Genomic DNA, 26,726 nt, shown 5'->3' on the forward strand with positions numbered 1-26,726 from the left:
TATTTTATTGGACGGTGCGCTGTCCGTCGTTCGTGTGTCTTACACTATTGCTTGTGAAAATCAATTTTCCCTCTGGGGTCAAAACTCGCTTTGTCATGAGGTTTCCTGTGGACTTATCGAAAATCTTCTCGCCTGACACCGCAAGGCTCAGACCTTTAACAATTTGTTACGAGCATTGTATAGTGGTCCTCTACCAAGATTGTGCAAATTAACCCCCTTTGGTCAAAGTCGGTCCTACCCTTTTTGACATACTGTCTTGTTTTTGAAACTACAGCGAAGATCATGTTTACAATTTTGTAAACAAATAACAATGTTGTGGTTGACCATGGCTGTGACCTGTTAGCCTACTTTCTTATTTTTAAAAGTACAGCAATGAAATATGTAGAGTTTTGAAAACAAAAATATCAATATTGTCCTCGGATGATCTTGACTGTGACGTTTTGACCTACTCTCTCTTTTTATAAGTTGAAGCAATAACATTTTGACCATGTGTACATTTGAAAACAAATATCAATGCTGTGCTTGGATTACCTATATTTTACCTTTTTTACTTTTCTTATTTTTGAAGTCTCTGCTATGAGATTTCGAGCATTTGTACAGTTTTGAAAACATATATTAATATTGGCGTTGCCAGGTGGTGACCTTTTGATCTACTTTCTTATTCATGAAGCTCCAGTTTTGAAATTTGGATAATATGTACAGATTTTAGAACAAATACCAAGCTATATTGATTACAAAGATTACACACTTTTAAACAGGTGAGCGATTTAAGGCCATCATGGCCCTCTTGTTTAATGTATACATGTATTTGATCTCATGACGGAAGGTTATTTACTAGGCCGAATAGCATCTTGCTTTCTGACTTGTACATTTTGAATTTGGATTTATACATCTTGAATTTCGACGTCTTGCTTTCTTTCATGTACATCTTGCTTTATTGCATCAATAATAGTATGTCTCCCTCATTCATGGAGATACATATTGTTTTTGCCCTGTCCGTCAGCCCGTCCGTCCGTCCGTCAGTCCGTCAGTCTGTACGTCACACTCCGTTTCCGCTCAATAGAACGCTTAAACCCAGGAACTTCATACTTGGTATGCTAGCTAGTCATGACTAGTTGATGACCCCTATTGATTTTGAGATCACTAGGTCAAAGGTCAAGGTCGCCGTGACCTTAAGGTGAAGAAACGGTTTCCGCTCAATAACAAAAGATCCTTTGGGTCCAGGAACTTCATACTTGGTATGCTAGTTGTTCATGACTATTAGATGACCCTTATTGATTTTGAGACCAAAAGGTCAAAGGTCACAGTTACCTTCAGGTAAAAACGATATGTTAGCGGTGACCTTAAGCTTAAAAATGGTTTCTGCTCAATAACGAAAGAACGCTTGTACCCAGGAACTTCATTCTTGGTATGCTAGTTAGTCATGACTAGTAGATGATTCCTATTGATTTTGAGATCAGTAGGTCAAAGGTTAGGGTCTTCGTTACGTTGAGGTGTAGAAACGGTTTCCGCTCTATAACTAAAGAACGCTTGTATCCAGGAACTTCATACTTGGTATGCTAGTTGGTCACGACTAGTAGATGACCCTTATTTATTTTGAGATCAAAAGGTCAAAGGTCAAGGTCACCGTGATCTTCAGGTGAAGAAACGGTTACTGCTCAATAACTAAAGAACGCTTGCACCCAGGAACTTCATGCTTGGTATGCAAGTTGGTCATGACTAGTAGATGACCCCTATTGATTTTGAGATCAGTTGGTCAAAGGTCAATGTCGCAGTAGATGTTCACTATTTAATACGGGTGAATAAACCTAACTTCCCTGTTGGTTCGTCTCCAGTCCAAAATTACATATTTCATGTTATCATTTATTTTTTCTCAGCAACGACCAGACAATATGGGAGACAAGCGATAATTCAAAAATGCAATCTCTCGTTTAGTTTATTTTGAACTTCATGCCAAATTGTAGAAAAACAACAACGTGTGTTTAAATTTGCGCACAACAGTTTAATCGCTTCACAATTCCGCCCAGTAGATATGGGCAAGCCACAAAGCAGCACTCAGATTAATTCCGTTTAACTCCGAAACTGTCGACATACGTAAAACGACAATCGGAGCTTGTAGGCCATTATCCAACGGGTAAATGTATATTCTCCGAATGTTGCAGGAGATGGCCGAGTTGTTACGATTGGTAAAAACTATTTTTAGAAACTCACGAAAAAACAAACATTGTTAGCTTAGCGCCAACTGTTGTAATAGTGTTAGACACTAAATATGATGTATTGTATCAGTTTTGCGAAATTAGAACATTTATGTGGTATTGAAGATTGTATTGGACAAATAAGCTAGTAAAGAAAGTGAGCTAGGAAATCAACTATAAAGATAGCTAGATTAAAAAGATAGCTTAAACACGGTTATATTAAGAAGCTTGCAATGCAGTTGCTCAAATAACGAATTCAGAAAGCAAGATGTATTACTATTAGTAAGAAAACAAGACGTACAGCTTAGAAAGCAAGATGTACAAGTAAGAAAGCAAGATGTATAAGTCAGACAGCAAGATGTACAAGTAAGAAAGCAAGATGTACAAGTAAGAAAGCAAGATGTATAAGTCAGACAGCAAGATGTACAAGTAAGAAAGCAAGTTGTATAAGTCAGACAGCAAGATGTACAAGTAAGAAAGCAAGATGTATAAGTCAGACAGCAAGATGTACAAGTAAGAAAGCAAGATGTATAAGTCAGACAGCAAGATGTACAAGTAAGAAAGCAAGATGTATAAGTCAGACAGCAAGATGTACAAGTAAGAAAGCAAGATGTATAAGTCAGACAGCAAGATGTACAAGTAAGAAAGCAAGCTGTACAGGTCAGAAAGCAAGATGTACAAGTAAGAAAACAAGATTTACAGCTTAGAAAACAATATGTAAGTAAGGAAACAAGGTGTACAGCTCAGAAAGCAAAATGTACAAGTAAGAAAACAAGATGTACAGCTCAGAAAGCAAGATGTACTAGTAAGAAAGCATGATGTACAAGTAAGAAAGCAAGATGTATAAGTCAGACAGCAAGATGTACAAGTAAGAAAGCAAGATGTATAAGTCAGACAGCAAGATGTACAAGTAAGAAAGCAAGATGTATAAGTCAGACAGCAAGATGTACAAGTAAGAAAGCAAGATGTATAAGTCAGACAGCAAGATGTACAAGTAAGAAAGCAAGCTGTAAAGGTCAGAAAGCAAGATGTACAAGTAAGAAAACAAGATTTACAGGTCAGAAAGCAAAATGTACAAGTAAGAAAACAAGATGTACAGCTCAGAAAACAATATGTACAAGTAAGAAAACAAGGTGTACAGCTCAGAAAGAAAAATGTACAAGTAAGAAAACAAGATGTACAGCTCAGAAAGCAAGATGTACAAGTAAGAAAGCATGATGTACAAGTAAGAATGCAAGATTTACAAGTTAAAAACAAGATGTACAAATCAGAAAGCAAGATATACAAGTCAGAAAGCAAAATGAACAAGTAAAATTATACGTCTCGGGGTCTAACAGGGGTCACTGTTTGTCTCGGGGTCGCCACGATGTCTCACAGGGGTCACTATTTGTCTCGGGGTCGCCACGATGTCTCACAGGGGTCAGTGTGCGTCTCGGGGTCGCCACGATGTCTCACAGGGGTCACGTTGCATCTCGTGGTCGCCACGATGTCTCACATGGGTCACTTTGGGTCTGGGTGACATGGGGTTATTATGCGTCTCGGGGTCGCCAGGATGTTTCACAGGGGTCACTGTGCGTCTCGGGGTCGCCTCGATGTTTCACAGGGGTCTCTTTGCGTCTCGGGGACAGAGGTCACTTTGCGTCTCGGGATCGCCACGATGTCTCACAGGGGTCAGTGTGCGTCTCGGGGTCGCCACGTTGTCTCACAGGGGTCACGTTGCTTCTCGTGGTAGCCACGATGTCTCACAGGGGTCACTGTGCGTCTCGGGGTCGCCACGATGTCTCACAGGGGTCATCGTGCGTTTCGGGGTCGCCACGATGTCTCATATGGGTCACCATGCATCTCGGGGTCGCCATGATGTCGCACAGGGGTTAGGGTGTGTCTCGGGGTCGCCACGATGTCTCACAGGGGTCAGTGTGCGTCTCGGGGTCGCCACGATGTCTCACAGGTGTCAGTGTGCGTCTCGGGGTCGCCACTATGTCGCACAGGGGTCAGTGTGCGTCTCGGGGTCGCCACGTTGTCTCACAGTGGTCAGTGTGCGTCTCGGGGTCGTCATGATGTCTCACAGGTGTCGGTGTGCGTCTCGGGGTCGCCACTATGTTGCACAGGGGTCAGTGTGCGTCTCGGGGTCGCCACGTTGTCTCACAGTGGTCAGTGTGCGTCTCGGGGTCGTCATGATGTCTCACACGGGTCAGTGTGCGTCTCGGGGTGGCCTGTGATTCCGGTACCGGGCCAGTGATGCCGACTATACGACTATATTCCGGTACCGGGCCAGTGATGGCGCGCCGATGCAGCTAGTCTGCTCCTATATGTGTCACGTGTTTAACATACGATGTTATTTAACTTTATTTCAATACTCGATGTATGTCCTTGTGTTTAAAGACGATGTTTTGACAACATTTCATAATAACCACATTCGTTTTGGAAATCTGACTAAAACGCTGAGAAAAATACGCATTTTGTTATCACCAATTCCTTCTGTGCACAAAATCTTTTGTTTTTATTATTGGATATTTGGACTCACAAATGACATCAGACCATTAAGAAAATGTGTTTGTCGTTTAGCATTTTCCATAAACCATCCAAACAGCTTTCAGACGAACTATTCGGGCAAAAACGTATAAAATAAGGCTTCTGTAATGGTTGTTCCATCATTACATGGAATACCAAACCTATGTTTTCATTTTCAATGCAATCCTTTTACGAACGCGGTGATAAAAATGTCATAGCCGGGGACCATAAGACTTCTAAGAACATAAAAGGATTAACATTAATGCCATGTGAAGAAAAGTATTGCATTTCTGTCTAAAGACTAGAAAGGAACATGTTCTTATTTGTCATGCCACATAGAAAGGGGGTTTAGTCATATAGATTCTTTTTCTCAATTAGTAATTAACCCGGAGTGATGAAATTATATTTTGAAAGAAATGATGAACATCATGTTAAGTTGTGCACCTGGGGTTTGTGTATGGCTGCACCCAGTAAGTGCGGCGTTATGGCATTGATTTATTAAAACTAATATCTATAGAGCATGCGCTCGTATGTCGCGCGTATCTCCAAAATATATGAGCCAGAGTAGTTTTAATACAGGAATGTTTACCAGTATATCAAATGGTGCACCGGGGGTAAAGCGTGCAGCTGTCTTTACTAAAAGTAGAGTTAAGCTCGAAGCTAAGTTAAAACTGCATGCAATATTGTGTCAGCCTTGAAACTTAGGAGGAATGTTAACCAGCATGTGAAGTTGTGCATAAACGGGGATTTGTTTGTACCCAGCAGAGTTAATGCCCTTTACATATTAGAATGAGGCAAACTCATCATGGAATTAGAAGTTACACTAATTGTATTTCAGTCAGAGCCATAAACGTTCACAAATAGGATAGTCTGCATGTCATGTTGGTCCGTATGTGAAGTTCGAGCACATGCAGTCAATGTATCTAGTTCATGTCTTTAGTTCAAATTTACCTATTGTAGAGTGATACAATGTGGTGCATAGGTATATTTCGAGATGGAAAGTTTGTTATTGCCTTTTTATGCTCCCTCCTTCATTGTGCAACTAGTAAACTGTATTCATCGACTTTGGAATGAATAATGACCCCTGCTGTTATGACAAAGGCGGGAGGTCGGGATGGACACAATTCTCGTTTAGAAATGTTCCATTTTTATCATGTGACGTGAAAGGGTCGATATAAATTTTCACTAGATGCGACGCACGATTTAAACTTCTTTCGCTTCCAGTTAGAAGAATATAGTTCATCTTCTAACTCTATTACACAAAAATAAAGAAGACCGACCGACGGTTCGATGACTCCAAACCGACCAGCGGTATGATGACTCCTACCACCCCGAGGGTTTATGATTCCAAACCGACCGACGAACGTAATGATGACTTTGAAAGTCTTCTCATAAAGCGCTATGGAAATTGCTTAGATATTAATATAAAGCAGTGTTCCTGTACAATGTTTGATCAAATGGTGACCATGGGATCAAAACTTGCCCCATCATTGTGGCCTCATGCTTTATATAGGTTCATATTAGATTATATTTTCATAAGCCACAGCCTTGGCTCGAGCGAAGATATTTATATATAGCATTGTCTAGTGGTCTACGAAGTTTTTTTTCAAATTATGACGTAGATATTTGTACTAACAACCAGACATGTGTTGTGGTTATTTATAAACAAATGCGATATCCATCTGGCAGATGTGCTTAAAATACATCACGCTTTATTTAATATAATAAAACAGACCAAACAGACTAACTATATAATTCTTTTAACGATGCTTTCTACAGCATATCGAGCATCTTGGGCAAAAGTTACTTTACACATGCAATGTGTTTAAGGCTACTGGCAAGTCTTAAGGCTACCAGCAGTGTTTGGTCTACCAGCAATATTTGGTCTACCAGCAATGTTTGGTCTACCAGCAATGTTTGGTTTACCAGCAGTGTTGTGAGGCTACCAGCAAAGTTTGATCTACCAGCAATATATTGTCTGCCAGCAATGTTTTAAGGCTACCAGCAATATTTTAAGGCTACCAGCAATGTTTTAAGGCCACCATCAATGTTTGGTGTACCAGCAATGTTTTGAGGCTACCAGCAATGTTTGGTGTACCAGCAATGTTTTAAGGCTACCAGAAATGTTTGGTGTACCAGCAATATTTAGTGTACCAGCAATGTTTGGTGTACCAGCATTGTTTTAAGGCTACCAGAAATGTTTGGTGTACCAGCAATGTTTTAAGGCTACCAGAAATGTTTGGTGTACCAGCATTGTTTTAAGGCTACCAGCAATGTTTGGTGTACCAGTATTGTTTTAAGGCTACCAGAATGTTTGGTGTACCAGCATTGTTTTAAGGGTACCAGCAATGTTTGGTGTACCAGCATTGTTTTAAGGCTACCAGAAATGTTTGGTGTACCAGCATTGTTTTAAGGCTACCAGAAATGTTTGGTGTACCAGCATTGTTTTAAAGCTACCAGAAATGTTTGGTGTACCAGCATTGTTTTAAGGCTACCAGAAATGTTTGGTGTACCAACATTGTTTTAAGGCTACCAGAAATGTTTGGTGTACCAGCATTGTTTTAAGGCTAGCAGAAATGTTTGGTGTACCAGCAATGTTTTAAGGCTACCAGAAATGTTTGGTGTACCAGCAATGTTTTGAGGCTACCAGCAATGTTTGGTGTACCAGCAATGTTTTAAGGCTACCAGAAATGTTTGGTGTACCAGCAATGTTTGGTGTACCAGCATTGTTTTAAGGCTACCAGAAATGTTTGGTGTACCAGCATTGTTTTAAGGCTACCAGAAATGTTTGGTGTACCAGCAATGTTTGGTGTACCAGCATTGTTTTAAGGCTACCAGAAATGTTTGGTGTACCAGCATTGTTTTAAGGCTACCAGAAATGTTTGGTGTACCAGCATTGTTTGGTGTACCAGCAATGTTTGGTGTACCAGCAATGTTTTAAGGCTACCAGAAATGTTTGGTGTACCAGCATTGTTTTAAGGCTACCAGAAATGTTTGGTGTACCAGCAATGTTTGGTGTACCAGCAATGTTTGGTGTACCAGAAATGTTTGGTGTACCAGCATTGTTTTAAGGCTACCAGAAATGTTTGGTGTACCAGCAATGTTTGGTGTACCAGCATTGTTTTGTGTACCAGCAATGTTTGGTGTACCAGCAATGTTTGGTGTACCAGCAATACCAGCAATGTTTGGTGTACCAGCATTGTTTTAAAGCTACCAGCAATGTTTGGTGTACCAGCAATGTTTGGTGTACCAGCAATGTTTGGTGTACCAGCAATACCAGCAATGTTTGGTGTACCAGCATTGTTTTAAGGCTACCAGAAATGTTTGGTGTACCAGCAATGTTTGGTGTACCAGCAATGTTTGGTGTACCTGCAATGTTTGGTGCACCAGAAATGTTTGGTGTACCAGCATTGTTTTAAGGCTACCAGAAATGTTTGGTGTACCAGCATTGTTTTAAGGCTACCAGAAATGTTTGTTGTACCTGCATTGTTTGGTGTACCAGCAATGTTTGGTGTACCAGCATTGTTTTAAGGGTACCAGCATTGTTTGGTGTACCAGCATTGTTTTAAGGCTACCAGCAATGTTTGGTGTACCAGCATTGTTTTAAGGCTACCAGAAATGTTTGGTGTACCAGCAATGTTTTAAGGCAGTGATTTGAAGGATATTCACTGATTCTATCATTTTAATTATTGTTAAGATTGTTGAATGTCTCCGTCTTTGCATTGTCTACCTTAATTTCCTGGGATCATAACGTTACCATTACTGTTTTTGAGCCGTCACTTTGAAACTGTCGATTATCAAAAGTTTAGTACGTCAATATTCTCAACTCACGTGAAAAGGCGTCAAAACGTTTTCTGGAAAAACGTGTTTTCTGTTATCAAGGCGTCTTGTATTGTTCTTATAAAATATATTAAACGTTTAAAAACACGTTAAAATGTTTCAAAAATTCATGTTTAATTTATTTTGAGAAACAATCGTTTTTAGACTAAAACAAACATCCTTTGCGACATGTTTTGAAGTAATAAGAAGATGACCATATTTTACGAATACTATTTAATCGGATTGTTTGCATATTTTCGGAAAAATCCGAATATAACTATTTTTGTCATAAAATGTTTTAGACTGCCTATCAGCAAATTTTAGCAAATATGCTCTGATAATGTATGAAACAAAATCATCCTCGCGTGTACTTTGTGGAATAAGAACAATTTTCGATATGTTTGTTAACTGCACTTAAAGCTACCTGTTAACAGGTGAGAAAGTTTTCAAAGTTCATGTTTCTGATTAGTTTTTGAAGGCTTTAAGATGACTTTTTACCTATGTATAAATTATATTCTGTATGAAGCGCGGTTTTCGTTATGTCAAAACTGTCAAAATGGTCAAACTCATATAACGTAAAACACACGTTACTTTAATGTATAGCTACAGTCCAATCGTCACACTTCTGTACATGTGACCTGACGCGTGCGTACTTGTCTTTTAAGTTTTCGATTTCTTAAGATGCCTCGCAAAAAAACTGCTCCGACTGAAGGACCAATTCTACCAATTCGAAAATGCCGACATATTTTTACGTGCAGTATTTCTTTTATTTGACACATGACAGTGATTCGATGAATGCTTATACCATCGCAGACAATTGGCAACTTTCCATATTTAAAGGTTTTAAAGTTGAATGGTTAATGATTTTTAACAAATTGGCTGAACATGCTGGAGCTACTTGATCTACTTTTTACTTGCATTTCCACCGCATTGTTCGTACGTGTACGTACACCGGATGTGGTCACTTTATCGCATTGTTCGTACACGTACACCGGATTTGGTCACTTTATCGCATTGTTCTTACACGTACACCGGATGTGGTTACTTTATCGCATTGTTCGTACACGTACACCGGATGTGGTCACTTTATCGCATTGTTCTTACACGTACACCGGATGTGGTCACTTTATCGCATTGTTCTTACACGTACACCGGATGTGGTCACTTTATTGCATTTTTCGTACACGTACACCGGATTTGGTCACTTTATCGCATTGTTCGTACACGTACACCGGATACGTGGTGTTGGGGATAGTGCAGCACTTTAAATCATTGTCATTTCGCGTGCAAATTGGTCATATGTCTATATATTATACATGTATAGGGAATTTATTTAGTTAAATAATTACGACATCGGGGCAACATTGACTTATGCAGAAGTCAGGTGAACATCTTCTCCATATGGTACAAATAAGGAATGGCTGAAACTGAATTGAAATAATTTAAAATCATCATATCATCATGGTGTTTAGAGGATAGGTGTGTGATTTGGCCCCTTCATGGTACGCGCATGAGCATTTATCGTATGTGTATATACCCTGACACATCATTCATAACAAGTGTAGCGGGCGCCGCTCAGCGGTGATGTGACAGTAGGTCAAGCCTTAAACAATTTCCTATGTCTAGCTTGCCGTTTATTAGTAAACAAATTCAAAGCCGCCTCCATATGTAGTTTGGCAAAAACGCGCACATAAAGGACTCAAACAACCGAAGCTCCCGGAAGCCAACACCTTTGCCTTGCCTATATGAAGCCTTGCGGACTTCTATGAAGCGTTTATATATTATTTTAAGCTCTACTGGCAAAAGGCCAGAAGAGCTTATGCGATGGTAATGTGTACGTAGTATGTGCATCCGTGCGTCCGTGCGGTCGTGAGTCCGTGCGGTCGTGCGTTCGTGCGTCTGTAAACAATTGCTTGTGAACATGATACAGTCTTCAGTTTTGATTGTATCTCGATGAAACTTGTACAGTATCTAGATATCCATTAGAGCTTGGTTCCTTTCTAAACCAGCCATATCCGCCCATGCATGCCTAGATTATGGCCCTTGATAGTATAAAAAAATGCTATTGTGTATACAATTGGTTGTGAACACGATACAGTCTTCAGTTTTGATTGTATCTTGATGAAACTTGTACAGTATCTAGATATCCATTAGAGCTTAGTTCCTTTAAAAAACCAGCAAGATCCGCCCATGAATGCCTAGATTATGGGCCATGAAAGTTTTAAAGAAATGCTTTCTATTTTTAGCCAGGTCTGCATGAGCGAATTCTATTTTTAGCCAAGTTTACATGTATATGTAAATTCAAGTCTAGAGTTAAGGGAGACAATTTGCAAGTCTAGAATTTTGAGAGACAATTTGCTTTTTGCTTCTGCAGTTGATTTTGTGAATAACTCTGCCTTGTTCTTGTTGAAAGCCCAAAGGCCATTTTTTTAGCTTTAAGTTCTGTAGTTTGCACATTCATCTTAACAAAATTGGTTGTGAATGTTTAAGTTATGCACCTGGTGTCATTACTGGCCACACCCAGGGTTCACAGGTTTGGTAAACATAAATCTGGAAAGGTTTGAAAATCTTTTTGTGTGTTCGTGCATCCATCTCAGCACAATTGATTGTGAATATTTGTTCAAATTGATCAATATTGTCCTAGGATGCCCTTGACTTTGACCTTTTGACCAACTTTTTTTAACTTTTAAAACTACAGAAATTTTTACTATGAGTACAGTTTTGAAAGCATTTTTTTTGTCAGATGACTTTTACTTGGCACATATTAAAATTGTTCATGCAACTAATCTGCTTACAATACTTTCTGGGCTCAGATGTTGAACATGCTACGTTTTCAGGTAACCCAAACACAAAACATAAACTATATGTCTGTTGCCTTTTACCCATACATACATGCTCTGGATGCTCTTGTTTTTTCACACAAACGAATTCGTCACATGTTGTGAGGAATTCGTGCAAATTCTTCAAAATGTTTGTTTTCTATACGTTTTGTACCCCTGCAATTCGTTACTTCGCTTAAAAGCAAGATGAAAAAAATGAATTAAAACGCTAGATTATTTTTTTAAACGTATACGTCCAATACAAATTAGCGAAAGAGTCATTTATTTGATGAAAAATGCAAAATCTTACATTTTACAGTATGTTTGTACGCGAAATAAACAAAAAAATAGGACAGAAAAAAAACTGAACAAAACATGATGGAATATAATAGGAAATAATATAATAGAAAAGTATACAAAATGAGGGACACTAGTGACCAATTGCTGACCATAAAGATAAATAGGAAAATCTTACTAGTAAAGAGCGTTGAATAATTTTCCATATTCTATACTTTACAATATGTACACTTGAAATATAAAGTAGGGGAACAGTGCGAACGCTTGTTCCAATCATAAACCTGTATTATCTAGATATATAGTAGGGGGAGCAATATGAACGCTTGTTCCAATCCTATACCTGTATTATCTAGATATATAGTAGAGAAATAATATGAACGCTTGTTCCAATCATATACCTTTATTATCTAGATATATAGTGGGGAAACAATATGAACGTCTGTTCCAATCATATACCTGTATTATCTAGGTATTTAGTAGGGAAATAATATGAACGCTTGTTCCAATCATATACCTTTAGTATCTAGATATTTAGTAGGGAAACAATATGAACGCTTGTTCCAATCCTTTACCTTTATTATCTAGATATTTAGTAGGGAAACAATATGAACGCTTGTTCCAATCCTATACCTGTAGTATCTAGATATTTAGTAGGGAAACAATATGAACGTGTGTTCCAGTCCTTTACCTGTATTATCCAGATATAAAGTAGGGGAGCAATATGAACGCATGGTCCAATCAGACACCTGTTATATCTAGATATATTATACCTTACATAAATGTTCCCCTTCTTTGTGTTTATAAAGTTGGTTGGTCCGTATATTTATGTTTTTTAATAAAAATCCAGATTTTATGACGTCAGCGATCCATATCATGTTTTTGGCCGGTTCGGACCTCGTCAAAAATAAATTATGGACCGCTGACGTCATATAATATGAACCACTGATGTTATAAATCTGGTGAGTGCGGCTTGCAATTTTCACAACGAAATTTTTTCGCAAGTAAACATTATAAGATTTGTTTAATAAAACACATCAAAGGTGCTTTAAAATTATTCAATGGTAAAATCGTGTTCGGTATAATAAAAGAAATATAACACACCGCCTTCGTCCATATGGCATTATAAGGACCGGCCAGTCAGCCCACGATATACACCTTCTGGGGCTGACTGGCCGGTCCTTTTAATATCATATGACCCTCAGTGGTGTGTAATATTCCTTAAATATAGTAGGGGGGAGGCAATATGAACGCTTGTTCCAATCTTATACCTGTATTTTTCCAGATATATAGTAGATGGGACAATATGAACGCTTGTTCCAATCATATACCTGTATTATCCAGATATATAGTAGATGGGACAATATGAACGCTTGTTCCGATCATATACCTGTATTATCCAGATATATAGTAGATGGGACAATATGAACGCTTGTTCCGATCATATACCTGTATTATCCAGATATATAGTAGATGGGACAATATGAACGCTTGTTCCAATCATATACCTGTATTATCTAGAATTATAGTAGGGAAACAATTTAAAAGCTTGTTCCAATCATATACTTGTATTATCTAGATATATAGAAGGGGAAACGCTATGAACGCTTGTTTCAATCCTTTACCTGTATTATCCAGATATATAGAAGGGGGAGCAATATGAACACTTGTTCCGATCATATACCTGTATTATCTCAATATATAGTAGAGAAACAATATGAACGCTTGTTTCAATCCTACACATGTATTATCCAGATATATAGTAGGGGGAGCAATATGAACGCATGTTCCAATCGTATGCCAGTATTATCTAGATATATAAAAGGGGGAGCAATTTGAACGCTTGTTCCAATCCTATACCTGTATTATCAGGATATACAGTAGGGGGGAGCAATTTGAACGCTTGTGCCCATCCTTTACCTGTATTATCAATATATACAGTAGGGGGAGCAATTTGAACGCCTATGCCAATCCTATAGCTGTATTATCAAGATATACAGTAGGGTGGAGCAATTTGAACGCTTGTTCCAATCTTATACCTGTATTATCAATATATACAGTAGGGGGAGCAATATGACTGCTTGTGCCAATCCTAGTAGGGGCAGCAATTTGAACGCTTGTGCCAATTCTATACTGTATTATCCAGATATATAGTCGGGGCAGCAATATGAACGCTTGTGCCAATCTTATACCTGTATTATCCAGATATATAGTAGGGGGAGCAATATAAATGTTTGTGCCAATCCAATACATGGCATTTTACAAATAATGAAGTTCGCTCCGTATTGAATATACACATGCATTTACGAATCGTTCTGCCAAGAACAGTCAGACACCAGCTAATTTTTGCTGTAGGTCAGCCATGTAACCTGCCTTCTGTTTATGGTGAAACGACGTCTTACAATAACACACCGGTCGCTTCATCCAATTTGTTTGGTATCTGTACACACTCGTGCGCACTAGCTTAGACGTTGTACACTGTAAAATGTCGGGTTGGCCGGAATCCTATCGACATTCGATGTAATATAGGGAATTTTCAATCACGAGCTGGAATGTCTAGCTGAACGGCTTCCCATCTCGATAATATGAAGCGAATTTTCGAGATGCAATGTCGAACTTGACGGAATCGTAGCTCGGAATTCGTTATAATGTAACAATTCTTCAATGTCGAGCTGCAAAGACGAGCTGGACGGAATCCTAGCTCGACATTCGATATTATATAGGAGATCTTCAATTTCGAGCTGCAATGTCGATCTTGACGGAATCCTAGTTCGACATTTGGAATTATAAAGGGTCTCTTCAATGCCGAGCTGCAATGCCGAGCTGGACGGTTTCCCATTTGGACATTCGATAATATAAAGCTAATTTTCAATGTCGAGCTTGAATTCCGTCCAGCTCGACATTGCAACTCGACATGGAAGGTTTCAATAAGATTTTGAGTGTCGAGCTAGAATGTCGTCCAGCTCGATATTGCCGCGCGACGTTGCAAATTCCGCATATGGTATCTAATGTCGAGCTAGGATTCTGTCAAGCTCGACTTTGCAGCTCGACATTGAATATTTCCTATATATTGTCGAGTGTCGAGCTAGATTTTCGTCCAGCTCGACATTCCAGCTCGACATTAAACATTTCCTATATTATATCGAATGTCGTGCTTGGATTCCGTCCAGCTCGACTTTGCGGCTCGACAGTGAAGACTTCCTATAAAAAATATATTATCGAGTGTCGAGCTAGAATTCTGTTCAGATTGACATTCCAGTCCGACATTGAACATTCTCTAAATTATATCGAATATCAAGCTAGAATTCCGTCCAGCTCGGCATTGAAGATTTCCTTTATATTTTCGAATGTAGAGCTAAGATTCCGTCCAGCTCGACATTGTCGCTCGACATTGAAGATTACCTTTATATTTTCGAATGTCAAGCTTGGATGCCGTCCAACTCGACATTGCAGCTCGACATTGAAGACTTCCTACTTAATATCGCGAATGTCGAGCTAGAATTCCGTCCAGCTCGATATTCCAGCTCGACATTGAATATTTGCTATATAATATCGAATGTCGAGCTAGGGCTTCCGTACAGCTCGACATTTCAGCTCGACACTGTAGATGTACGATATAGTTTCGAATGTCGATTGCCGATGGCTGGGTCAACTTCACATACATGAACAAAAATCAGTTATTAGACAAAAACAGTGAAGTATCCCCATCCCTAGCTTTGAGCTTGCATGCAGGCGGCCTCCATGTATAGTTTGTTTGTACACGCGTGTCAATCTAAAAGTTCATATCGACGTACAGTAACCAATTCATCCGTCACTTAAAAAGATTTAGTTATCGCATAGTCTTAGATATCTTAAATAAACGTCTGATATAAAAGGATTTTTACAGTCTCATTTGAAAACAAACACACTGAATATAGTTCATGTGTTGAGCACGCGTTGGAAGCTAATAAATTCGCCAAGTCATTTTGTGTTCCAATTTGTCTCTCGTAAGAAATGGCAATGACAGCTGACTTCCACTATATTGGGCAAACCGACCTGAAAATGATATACGGACAATCAATATGGAGTTTCCAACTTATTTGGTCTGAGATTTCGACTACGACTTACCCTGTGATTTATTGTAAACCCCAACAGTAGGTTAACGTTAAGATGAATAGAATGAAGTATTAACTACAGAGAAAATTCGGCCAAAATGTTCCGGAGAATTATAATATTTATACCTGATGGAGAAAACATGAGAAGGCGTTAGTTTGCATATGTTTGAATGATTATCTATTGCAAAATGTACTTTTACAAAATGAATTTGCGAGCATGGCTGACATCTACGAAGGCATAGAGGTGACATACGATTTTTTTTATCTTTCAAGTTAAAACGACTTACGTATCTCGTTTAAACGACTTAGTATCTCGTTGAAACTATTTATTATCTCATTAAACGACTTCAATACCGTGTTAAGACGATACTAAATCGTTTGAACGATATACTTAACGGTTAAAACAAGAAACCATGTCGTTTTAACGAGTTATTATGTCGTTTAAACGAGATAGTTAATAGTTTCAACGAGAAACTAAGTAATTTCAACGAGATACTTAGTCGTATAAACGGAATACTAAGTCGTATAAACGAAATACTAAGTCGTTTGAATAAGATACTAAGTCGTTTAAATAAGATACTAAGTCGCTTAAACGAAATACTAAGTCGTTTAAATAAAATAATAAGTCGTTTAAACGAAATACTAAGTCGTTCAAATAAAATAATAAGTCGTTTAAACTAATTACTAAGTCGTTTAAATAAGATACTTAGTCGCTTGAATAAGATACTTAGTCGTTTAAACGAGATACTGAGTCGTTTAGATAAAAATACTAAGCCATTTAAACGAGATACTAAGTCGTTTAAATAAGATACTTAGTCGTTTAAACGAAATACTAAGTCGTTTAAATAAGATACTATGTAGTTTTGACATCTCAATCTCAATGAGTCGTTCTTTAAAGACACTCTGTTTTTCAAAACTGGTTTCATAGAAGACCAGCAATGCAACTCGCTCTCGATCCTTGTTCCAAATCAATATTAAACCACGCACGGCTTATATAAATATATATTCATTTGCTGACATGCTGCATTAAATACAGTCATTTTTCGTGGAACCTAATTAATTCGATTGTGTTGTCAAGAATAAAACTAAGCATTTAGTACCATTAAGTAGGACCTCGATGCCTTCTCTCTTTTGTGTTTCTATTGCTTTCAGTTCCGTAGTTAATCGATTTTAGGAGCTTAAAATGAATTGCCAATGTTTCTCTTACGACGAAGCAACGTTTACATACTTTTTTAATCATTCGGAGACTTAGAATCGACTTTCTGGTGTTAATTTGTGTCTCAACAATCAATCAGCATTGGTTTTAATACGTTCGTCTGACCAACGAATATAAATCTTTTGGTGAAAGCCATTCGCGGCTTCTCTAAAATCACAGAAGGCAAACATTGACTTGATTTCTTCCCTGAGTTGTGACGCGCCAGTATAATGCTTACTAGCTTTTCCAATATTTCTATGCGAACTTGTATATTCTAATTCTTAGTAGAAAATCGGAATTTCCAGTCATGTCTCTTAAATGCGCCTTGTTGGGCAAAGTTGGTGAATATTGTGTCGTTTAAGGGAGATTGGATACAAGTCTCAGGAAAATGAATTGATGGTAATATCGTGCGTGATAATCGAGAATCTCTGATTGGAATATTGAAATCGGTTGAAGCAAAATTTTGGTGTCGCATGTGTTATCAATAGTTTTGTCTTAACGTTTTGCACGCGCACTACACAAATAGTTGTATCCTCTATTTTTCGGACATTTCATTTTGACAGGATGTTATCATTTAGCCATCTTACGAACGAAAATATTTGTACAGACGAACCAGTTATTTGTGAATATTTGTATTCAAAACATCTGTTTATTATCAATCAAAATGCTTAAAGCTGCAGGATATTTTCTTTCGTACAAATATAAGATGCTTTCCTCGGATTTATCATAAATGTCTTTGAAATGGATACATTTTGTTTTATAAGATATATTTAATTTAAACGAAAAACGTCTGCGAAAGAGTTTCTTTTAAAAAAATGATATGAACTTACAATGTAAGAAATGGAAATATATTTCACTTCAGATACATGAGAGAAATATATCAAGGAGTATAAATGTCTCTAAAATACAAAAGTTGTATTGTTTGGTGGCAAATATGCAAATAGCTTGGTTATACGCGGAGTTTGTGTGTGTGTCGGTCATGTTCGTTCTGCCAGGATTAACGCCTGTAGTGATTGTGAAGCAATTGGGGCCGACAATTGTCGCGACTAAGTATGGGGATCTTCGTGGGGCTCTCGTAGAGTTTCCGTCTGACGCGCATGTTAGGCTAGATTATGTTGAGGCTTACCTTGGTATCCAGTATGGCTCACTGCATGGAGGCAACCTCAGATTTATCCGCTCGTCCAGTCCCAACGAGCGATGGAATGCCGTTCGTTCGGCATGGGACCACAAGCCCGTATGTCCACAGCCTACTATCCGAGCCAAGCAGCTACTGCGCTACTTGCCAGAAGGGACTGTGGAGTGGCTGACACGAGCCGCAAGCTTTGTGCGGGAACAGACTGAAGATTGCTTGTATCTTAACCTGTATGTGCCAATGAGAGGTATGTTGAATGATGTATCATTAGAGTCATACCCGTTCTTCTTCTATGCCAGGTACATCGTTGTCACGCTTCCTACACTAATATATTTAATATTTTAATATCATTAACGCCGTCGTTATCTTGTTGAATTATTGAAACATCATTTTATCAGCCTGTAGCTTCTCCTTAAAGTTGAACCCAGGTTGTGTGTCGATTGTTTTCACCGGGGCGTATCACGTTACGACAAAGTACACTAGCCGGACAAGATGGCGGTAACATTCTCGATACGGAGTATGTCTACCATATTGGAGCCTTCCAATAGCCATTGTCATCGAAAACATGCAATTTGTGTCTGGCGTTGCAGTATTTCTTTAAATGTTGCCTACGATATGTAGTGCGTCGTTAATGTGAATGTGCCAATTTGTTTTAAAGCATCTACACTGTTACCGGCAATTATGGAAATTATAGCTAAACATAAAACTAACAATCTATGTATGGACAATTTGTTCTGAGTTCACGGGTACATTGCGTGTGTATTTACAGATTTCCATAAATAGGTTTGCAGAAAAATAGAATGTGATGTATATTGGGCTCAGGCGTTGTTGTGCTGGCTATTTATGAACAACTACATAACTATTTCTGAGCAACCACATGAGTCATTTCTACAAAAACATAATGGGCATCTTGATAAGCAATGATAGAAACACTATCAGCATGTTTCGGTCAATTTTTGGAAGCTGTTTAGTTTCAATAATCGCCTCCTTTAGTGGTACTCCGGTGCCTATCAATCCTGAAGCCGTATAAAACTTATATACGCTGTACGCCAAATAGTTCCACACTTTAAGGTGAACATTTTCTACATTACTTGTAATCGCTAATTGTGTCATCAAATGTTTTATTTATATTAGAAAAAATCGTATGTATCCATTAAAATATTTGACTTAATGAATATCTCGCATATGTCTAAAAATGCGCTTACCGAAAAAAAAAAAAATAGCCAGCATTTTAAAGCTGCACTCTCACAGATATACCGTTTTTACAACTGTTTTTATTTTTTGTCTTTGAAAGATTTTTGCGTAAATATCTGCAAACCAATGATAAAAGATTGCTGACAAAAGATCAGATGGCAGATTTTCATAGTTCCTTTCGAAAATTACTGTTTATGAAAAATGCATTAACTGAAAATAAAAAGCTACGATCTATTTTTTTGTCAGCAGTCTTATATAACTGGTTTCCATGCATTTTCGCAAAAAAATGGCTCGTTCCAAGACAAAAAAATAAAAAGTTGTCATAACTTTCCATCTGTGGGAGTGCAGGTTTAAAGGAGTCTTTTACATTAAAACTTGACGCTATGTATCGAGGTTATTATTTAGTTTACTGGTATCATTTCTGACTCAATTGCGCTTGATGAAGGACTGGATGAGTTTCAAAAAGTGATCTAAGAATCTAATATTATTTTCAACAGTTGTGAATCCATCAACCAAATGTTGAAGCAAACAATAAACTTAATTTGTCCAGTAAGCTCATGATCAAGTATATAGATCAGTTCAAAGAAGTCAAGCGCACCCTATTAGGAGCTGGCGAGTTTCGCCTTGCCCCGTCCCGTAGCCAATTCAAGGTTTCAAAGACTGAGTGGACATGACAGTTACTCAACAGTCCAGTCTGTATAAAATGGTTCAGTACATATAGGTAGAGGCTGTTCTATTGTTGAACCCAGCAGTAATGGAAAAAACCTTGATTCTCCTTAGGTCCAAGGTATTGGTCAAACAAGTTTGCACACAACTTCTTTGTGTCTCGGGTTGGGGTAGGATTTATAGATAGATAGATTTATTTTAGTAAGGAATGCACATACATGGACATTTAAAATAAACAACATGTATAGTAAGTAACATTATACATACATGATATTTTCAATAGCCATATGACAGGCACACCGAACCAAGGATGACACAAAAAAAGAAAACTCTTAGTTCCATTGTGGTCCTTTGTTTTGGTGGCTTGGCATAGGGAGGCATTTCATATTTAAGTAATAATATAGCTGTAATGGAAATTGCACAAATATATTACAGTTAGTCTTTCATGCATTAAAATAAATATTGCCGTAGTTGTATCACAGTCACTTTACATAATTTAGTAACATAAAGTTATAAGTTGAGAAAGTTAAATATAATTATCACAATATAGTATGAATATGACAGTATGTAGTACTTATAAAATGCGAGGTTAAGTTAAAATAGTTCCTTTACTGAAAATCTTTGAATAAATAAAAGAAAAAACAAACAAAACCTTTAAATAGTATTTCTAATTATGCCAAATTATCTATAAAAAATGATTCTTTACTAGCAATTTAAAAACAGGTAATTTCTTAGTCTGTGCGATACAAGATGGCAACTTGTTCCATAAGGAAATACCAGAAAAGAAGGACTTTAACCCAAAACCTTTGACCTCTGGAACAGCATAAGCCCCTTTCTGACATAAGTGCATTAGTGCATGTCTCTTTTGTATATGTACATAGGGCCAGCATTTTTATGTGGTTTACGGGAGCGCCCACACTATTTTTTACCAAAAACAAATAAAAATAAAAGTTCTATCGTTATCTTTTATTTTTATTCTGACCGCCGACTTGTCATTTTACGTGTGTTCGAAAAAAAAGACTGATGACGATTCGGAGAAGATTTGTCAAACTTTATACTATTCCGTGTCTATAACGGCTATTGTAATTGGATGTTTACTGCGGTTGAATATGATGTAAGCCAATCAGAATGATGGTAATTACGTCGTTCTAGGCCTTCCAAACAAAATGTCGGCATTTGATGTTCTGTATCTGTATCTGTTCAGTTACGTAGAAGGACCACTTCTGGCATATTTCAGGGGGAGGGGTTCTAGTAGCGCTATGGGAGAGCTTTTTTAAAGCCCTCGACTGTAGATGCGCACACAACTCTGTCTTCCAGGTGGTTCCAATTTACAAGTGTTTCCACAAAAAATGAATGTTTATACTGTTCAGTGTAAGCAAATGGAATGTTATATGAACGTGTGTTGTTTGAGACATCCGTGTATGCCTTTACTTTTATGCAGCGCTTATTTGATTGTTTAGTCAGGGTCCACTGCCGGCACCATACCCCCTGCTATCTTGTAGAGCATCACCAGTCTGTTGGATACACGGCGGTCCTGTAGGGGGCTAAGTTACAGTGTGTTAAGCATTTCTGTCACACAGCCTTCTTCCTTGGTCTTGTAGTTGTTTAGGATGAAGTGTGCTCCTAGGCGTTGAATTTTTTCTAGTTTAATTATATCTTTCTTCAAGTATGGGTCCCATATAATTGAGCCATATTCTAATTGAGATCTTACGAGTGCAATAAAGGCAGTTTTCCGGCATTCTAGTGGACGATGTTTCAAGTTACGGCGAAGGAATCCAAGTGTAGAGTTAGCCTTTTTGCAGATGATTGCTATGTGGTTAGACCATGTTAAGTCATTTGAAATAAGTAATCCAAGGTAATGGTTAGAGTCCACGTGCAGTATAGTATTGTCGAGTTCATAAAAGTGGGATGATTTACTTTTGACACTTAGAATATAGCAATTTTTAGCATTAAATTTCATGCCCCATGTGGAGGCCCACTTTTCTAGTTCCGATAAGTCTTTCTGGAGTTTAATGTGGTCTGAAGTGTTCTTTATCTGTCTATACAACAAACAATCATCCGCAAAGAGTCGAACCTGTGATTTGACGCTCAAGGGCAGGTCATTTATATGGCAGAGAAACATAAGCGGTCCTAGGACTGTTCCTTGTGGTACTCCTGAGTCTACGTGTATGCTCCTTGAGTTTTCACCTTCCACCAATACATTCATGGACCGGACTTTCAAGAAAGATGACAATTACGCCAGGAGATGGCCTTTTACCCCGTAATGCGACATCTTCTGCAGTAGGCGATCATGGGGCACAGTATCGAATGCCTTACTAAAATCAAGTATAGCTATGTCCATTTGATGTGGGGGGTTTTTTCAAAGGAGTTCAGGAGGTCATGTAAGGTGACCATTAACTGCGTTTCAGTAGAGAATCCAGATCTAAAGCCATGGTTGAGTGATGTCAATACATTATGTGTTTCAAAGTGGTTCAGTAGGTGGCTACAGATAACATGTTCTAATAGTTTGCATGTTACTGATGTTAGGCTCACTGGTCGATAGTTCTCAGCTGCATGTTTGTCGCCCTTCTTGAACACAGGGGTTATGTTTGCGTTTCTCCAGTTCAGGGGAAGCTCACCGCTGTTTAAAGAGTGTTGAAATATCATGCTCAAGCCTGTCGACAGTTCATTTGCACAGTTCTTTAATACTATATTTGGTATGTTGTCTGGTCCTACTGCTTTTGATGTATTAATATTTTCAAGTTTTTTTTTTACTCCTTTCGATGTAATCAAGAGGTGAGACACGTTGGGGTAGGAGTTTCTATTTAAAGGTCGGGTGAAGCTGTTTCATTGCTTTTAGTGAATCATGATTGGAACTGATCAATTAAAATTCCTGCCTTCCCTTTGGCTCGGGATAACAAGTTACCTTTCTTTTTCAGAGGGGCTACACCAATGTTATCTTGTTTCTTTGACTTAATATAATTCCAGAATGGTTTTGAGTTATGCTTATCCATTCCTTCCTGGATGATCTTATTCACATGATCCCATTCAGCCCTGCGCAACTCGCGCTTGCATTCCTTTTGATACTGTCTAAACCTGCTCCATGATCCAGTCTTCTTGGCTTGTTTGTATAATCTGGCCTTGTTTTTTAAGGATCTTTTAATATTTCGGTTAAGCCATGGTAAGTTCTTTTTGTATTTATGTAATTTAGATGGTACATGTTTTTCAACACTTGTTCGAAGATAGACCAAAGTTCTTCGATATTTGTTTCACTATGCATTTTTTCACTTATGCAGTCCGAGATATGTTGGCAGTCGTCTCTTATAGTGTCCCAATCTGCCTTGTTAAATTTAAAAATTGTCCTAGGCTTCGTATTTGTAACATATGGTTTTATATCAGAGTCAATGACAACTATGTCGTGGTCTGATATTCCTGGAACATTTGTTGTTGTTTTAATTAAGGTTGGGTTTGTTGTAAAGGTAAGATCAAGTAGGTTCCCTTGGCGAGTGGGTTCGAGATGGACTTGTGTGAGGTTATTTTCAGTCATAATATCTACTAGATGTTGTTGGATAGTTTTATCTTGCACATCGCCACAATTCACAGTTAAGGTAGTCCAATCAATATCAGGACAATGAAAGTCTCCAGATAAAATAAGTTCTTTTGGTTTACTTCCATTAAGAAGTTCAAGTGATTTTTTTCAGATTATCAAGGTCTTTCATTGATCTTTTTGGCATATAAAAAGTTCCAATGTACAGTGTTTTACCAGATTTCAGGGTTATTTTTACTTATTAAATCTCACAGTCTGTAATAAACTCAATACACTCAACCGATGTAATATTTGAGAGGATAGCTACAAAACTCCGCCCCCGCGGGAGCCCCGGACATTTCTATAAATAGTATATTCTTCAGGGAAGATCTCAGATGATTTAATTGCGTCTGGTGAAGTTTTGCCAGGTTTAATACCATGTAACCACGACTTAGTGCCACATATAATATCAGGTTTGATGTATGAAGTTGCAAATTTAAATTCAGCAGTTTGATCTCGGATGCTTCTACAGTTTACATTCATAATTCTGAGATTCTTTTTTGCTGGTATTTCATATGGGTTTGCTTTAGAATGCGATCTACTAGATTTCTTCCTAGAAGAGGCATGGGAGAGATTTCTGTAACTGTTTGTGGATCTAGGACTACTCGTATAAAGCGGGCTGAAGACCTCCGAGTGAAAAGAATCGACTGTAAAATCAAGTGCTGATAAAGGTTCAAAGGAATTTGATAATTGCAGTTCGTAGCTTCTAAAAGTAAAACTGTCACAGTTCTGGTTGTCACTTTTACAGCATTGCCAGACAATGTTTGTTTTTTTCTAATTCTCTGGCATCATGGCTACACATGGATGAACAGGATTGGTGGTACCATATGCTACAATCATCACAGGCTACACCAAGTTGAGACCAGGTAACAGGCAAGTCACACATTGCACAAGGCCAAATAGTTTCATTTTTACCAGGTCCTGGGTTTTTTTCAATGTCGCCAGACATCAGCAAGATGATCAGCAGCAGCGATCTTCCTCTGTTGGAAAACATTTTAGGTTTATGATGGAGGATTTGCATGGATCTCGATACACATATTACACTTATGGTTCCGGATGGAAATGGATGGTATTCAGATGAATTGATGGCAAGGTTGAGAGCAACTACGAGGCAAAGGACGACGGAGCATGTGATGGTCGCCATGTTGAAAGGGTGGGTGGGGTATGGTGCACGGCTTAGCACTGTGGAAATTAGCCTGACATCAATTTACCTGACTTACTCACACATGTAAAATACTATATAAAGGTTTTAAGAGTTATTTGCGCTAAATGTTTGTCAAATTTAAGCACTCTTTCATTGTTTTAATTAAATTTAAAGGATTTTTTTCTCCCTCGTGGAAAAACACGACTACTTCCTGCGCATGCGCACCTCACCACCTTGTTAGCGATAATACATGTGATATAAAACAAAAATTGATTCTAATTGACGAAAACACTTCAAAACCACTGATACGCATAGAAACATTAAAGTTATCAGTTTATGAAGTTGTGGAATAATTTAATGCTCAGCTACAAAGGACGTTTAAGAGAAGAAAGTCCTTGCCGAGAAGCTGACACTAGTGAGTAGTGACAGTTGGAGTTTTCCATGATGTTTCTCATCTGAGAGGGACAAGACGTTCGAACACATCATTGTTGCAGGTATGACCCTTATTAGCCCAAGCTTGAGGCATAATAATGTTTAAAGTGGTCTTAACATGTATTTTTATGCATGTATAATATTTAAAGAGTTCAACTGAAAAAACAAAAACAAATCAGCATTTTGCAGAAACTTTATTCTTGGTCCTTATCAAACATACATGTATATATTTCAATTAGGTACTCATTGCCAGAAGTTTTTTAAACATGTGCAAATACTGTACGGTAATGATTTGCTGATTATCTGTTGTGTAAGGTATTCTACGGAAATCTATTTTTGATAGCATGAACCATTGATTTTTTAAATATTGCAATATTTTAATGAAATTTTGCACACCTATTATTCAATTTAAGAGAAGTTCAGAACAGTTTAAATTTCAAATTTGACCAAAAAATGAATTTTTAATGATTTTTTGAAAATCGTTACCAACACTCTAATAAAAAAGCCTTAGTTTTCAACCCGAAAACTGGTAAATTGACCTAAAACAGCTGTAAGATGTTGTTTACCAGCTGTAAAACTGTTTTCTGTAACTCTTTTATGTAATCATGGTAGTATAAATTATATTTAACCATCTTTGGAAAAAACAATTTGAAGATATTTGTCTTTGAAAAGCATTAAATGATACATTTTATATATAGAATATTAGTGAATTGTCAACTTGGAATTGAAAGTTACATGTAATTGCAGCTTGCATGGACATTGCACTTTTCAATTTTGATCTTAAATGTTACTATATCTTTAACGAGAGAGAAACAAACAAACAAAAGTATTTGAATCACATAATTATTTAATTTTCTGCTTGTAGTATGAATATAAAATGATATATGTCATTTTGAAATCTTAGCCACAATATTAGTATTACTTTACTAACCAAACACTTCCTTTAAATACATTAAATGTTGATTCCAGAATGATGCAATAAATAACACTTGTTGAAAGTTAAAGCATTAATGTTTAAGTTCCATTAATCTAAAATATTACAATATTTAATTTTATTTTACTGTATTAGAATACCAGTTCTTTTACAAAAAAATCATTATCCATAAACAAAAAAACGTCATACATAATTATAGTTTTAATATAAAGCTTTTCATAATTTTACTTACAATTTATTACAAAAATTAAAACAGTATCAAATTCAATCAAAACAAAGTAGATAAATTGAAACACATCCCTTTAAGCAAACTTTTAAATATTCGTCCGAAATAGTTGACGTCCGAAATATATACACACTTGAATTTTCAGGTTTTATTGATATTGAGCATTTCTGCAGAAAAGAAACCAAAATAAGCATTTTTCACACAAATATGCAAACTAAAGCATTATAATTACTAATTATACACAAAATTATTTACTAATAAGCCTTAGGTTAATGGTTTCTTCTATCCCAATGCATCCAAACAGGTTTATACAATGGTCAATTTTTAATATATTACAGCCCATTAATGTGGATATTTTTGCATTTCTTTAAAGAATGGGTATGAAACTATACTTCTATGATATTTTTGCATTGGTGCAGAATCTTTAACCCATTTTCAACAAAATCTAAAATTTTCAAAAAAATAATTTTCAAATAATGAGAATAGCGTGCACCACAAGATCAAAG

At 37.4% G+C, this 26,726-nt stretch overlaps 1 protein-coding gene across 7 annotated transcripts in view; it reads left to right on the top strand.

Moving 5' to 3' along the window:
• The window catches only part of LOC128219781 (neuroligin-4, X-linked-like), a 403,742-nt gene that overhangs the window by 307,320 nt on the left and 69,696 nt on the right, over positions 1-26,726 (top strand). For 2 of the 7 annotated variants that reach the window (XM_052927774.1, XM_052927779.1), the window contains exon 1: positions 17,163-18,306. The exons of 4 other annotated variants lie outside the window; for them this stretch is intronic. In XM_052927774.1, the coding sequence (XP_052783734.1) occupies positions 17,748-18,306 (559 nt within the window). In that variant the 5' untranslated portion in view covers positions 17,163-17,747. Of the gene's footprint in view, positions 1-17,161; positions 18,307-26,726 lie in introns of those variants that run through there. One more of the 7 variants, XM_052927775.1, reaches the window with a different exon arrangement.

Source organism: Mya arenaria, chromosome 15, assembly GCF_026914265.1.
Source record: "Mya arenaria isolate MELC-2E11 chromosome 15, ASM2691426v1".
In the NCBI taxonomy this organism is placed as follows: domain Eukaryota; kingdom Metazoa; phylum Mollusca; class Bivalvia; order Myida; family Myidae; genus Mya; species Mya arenaria.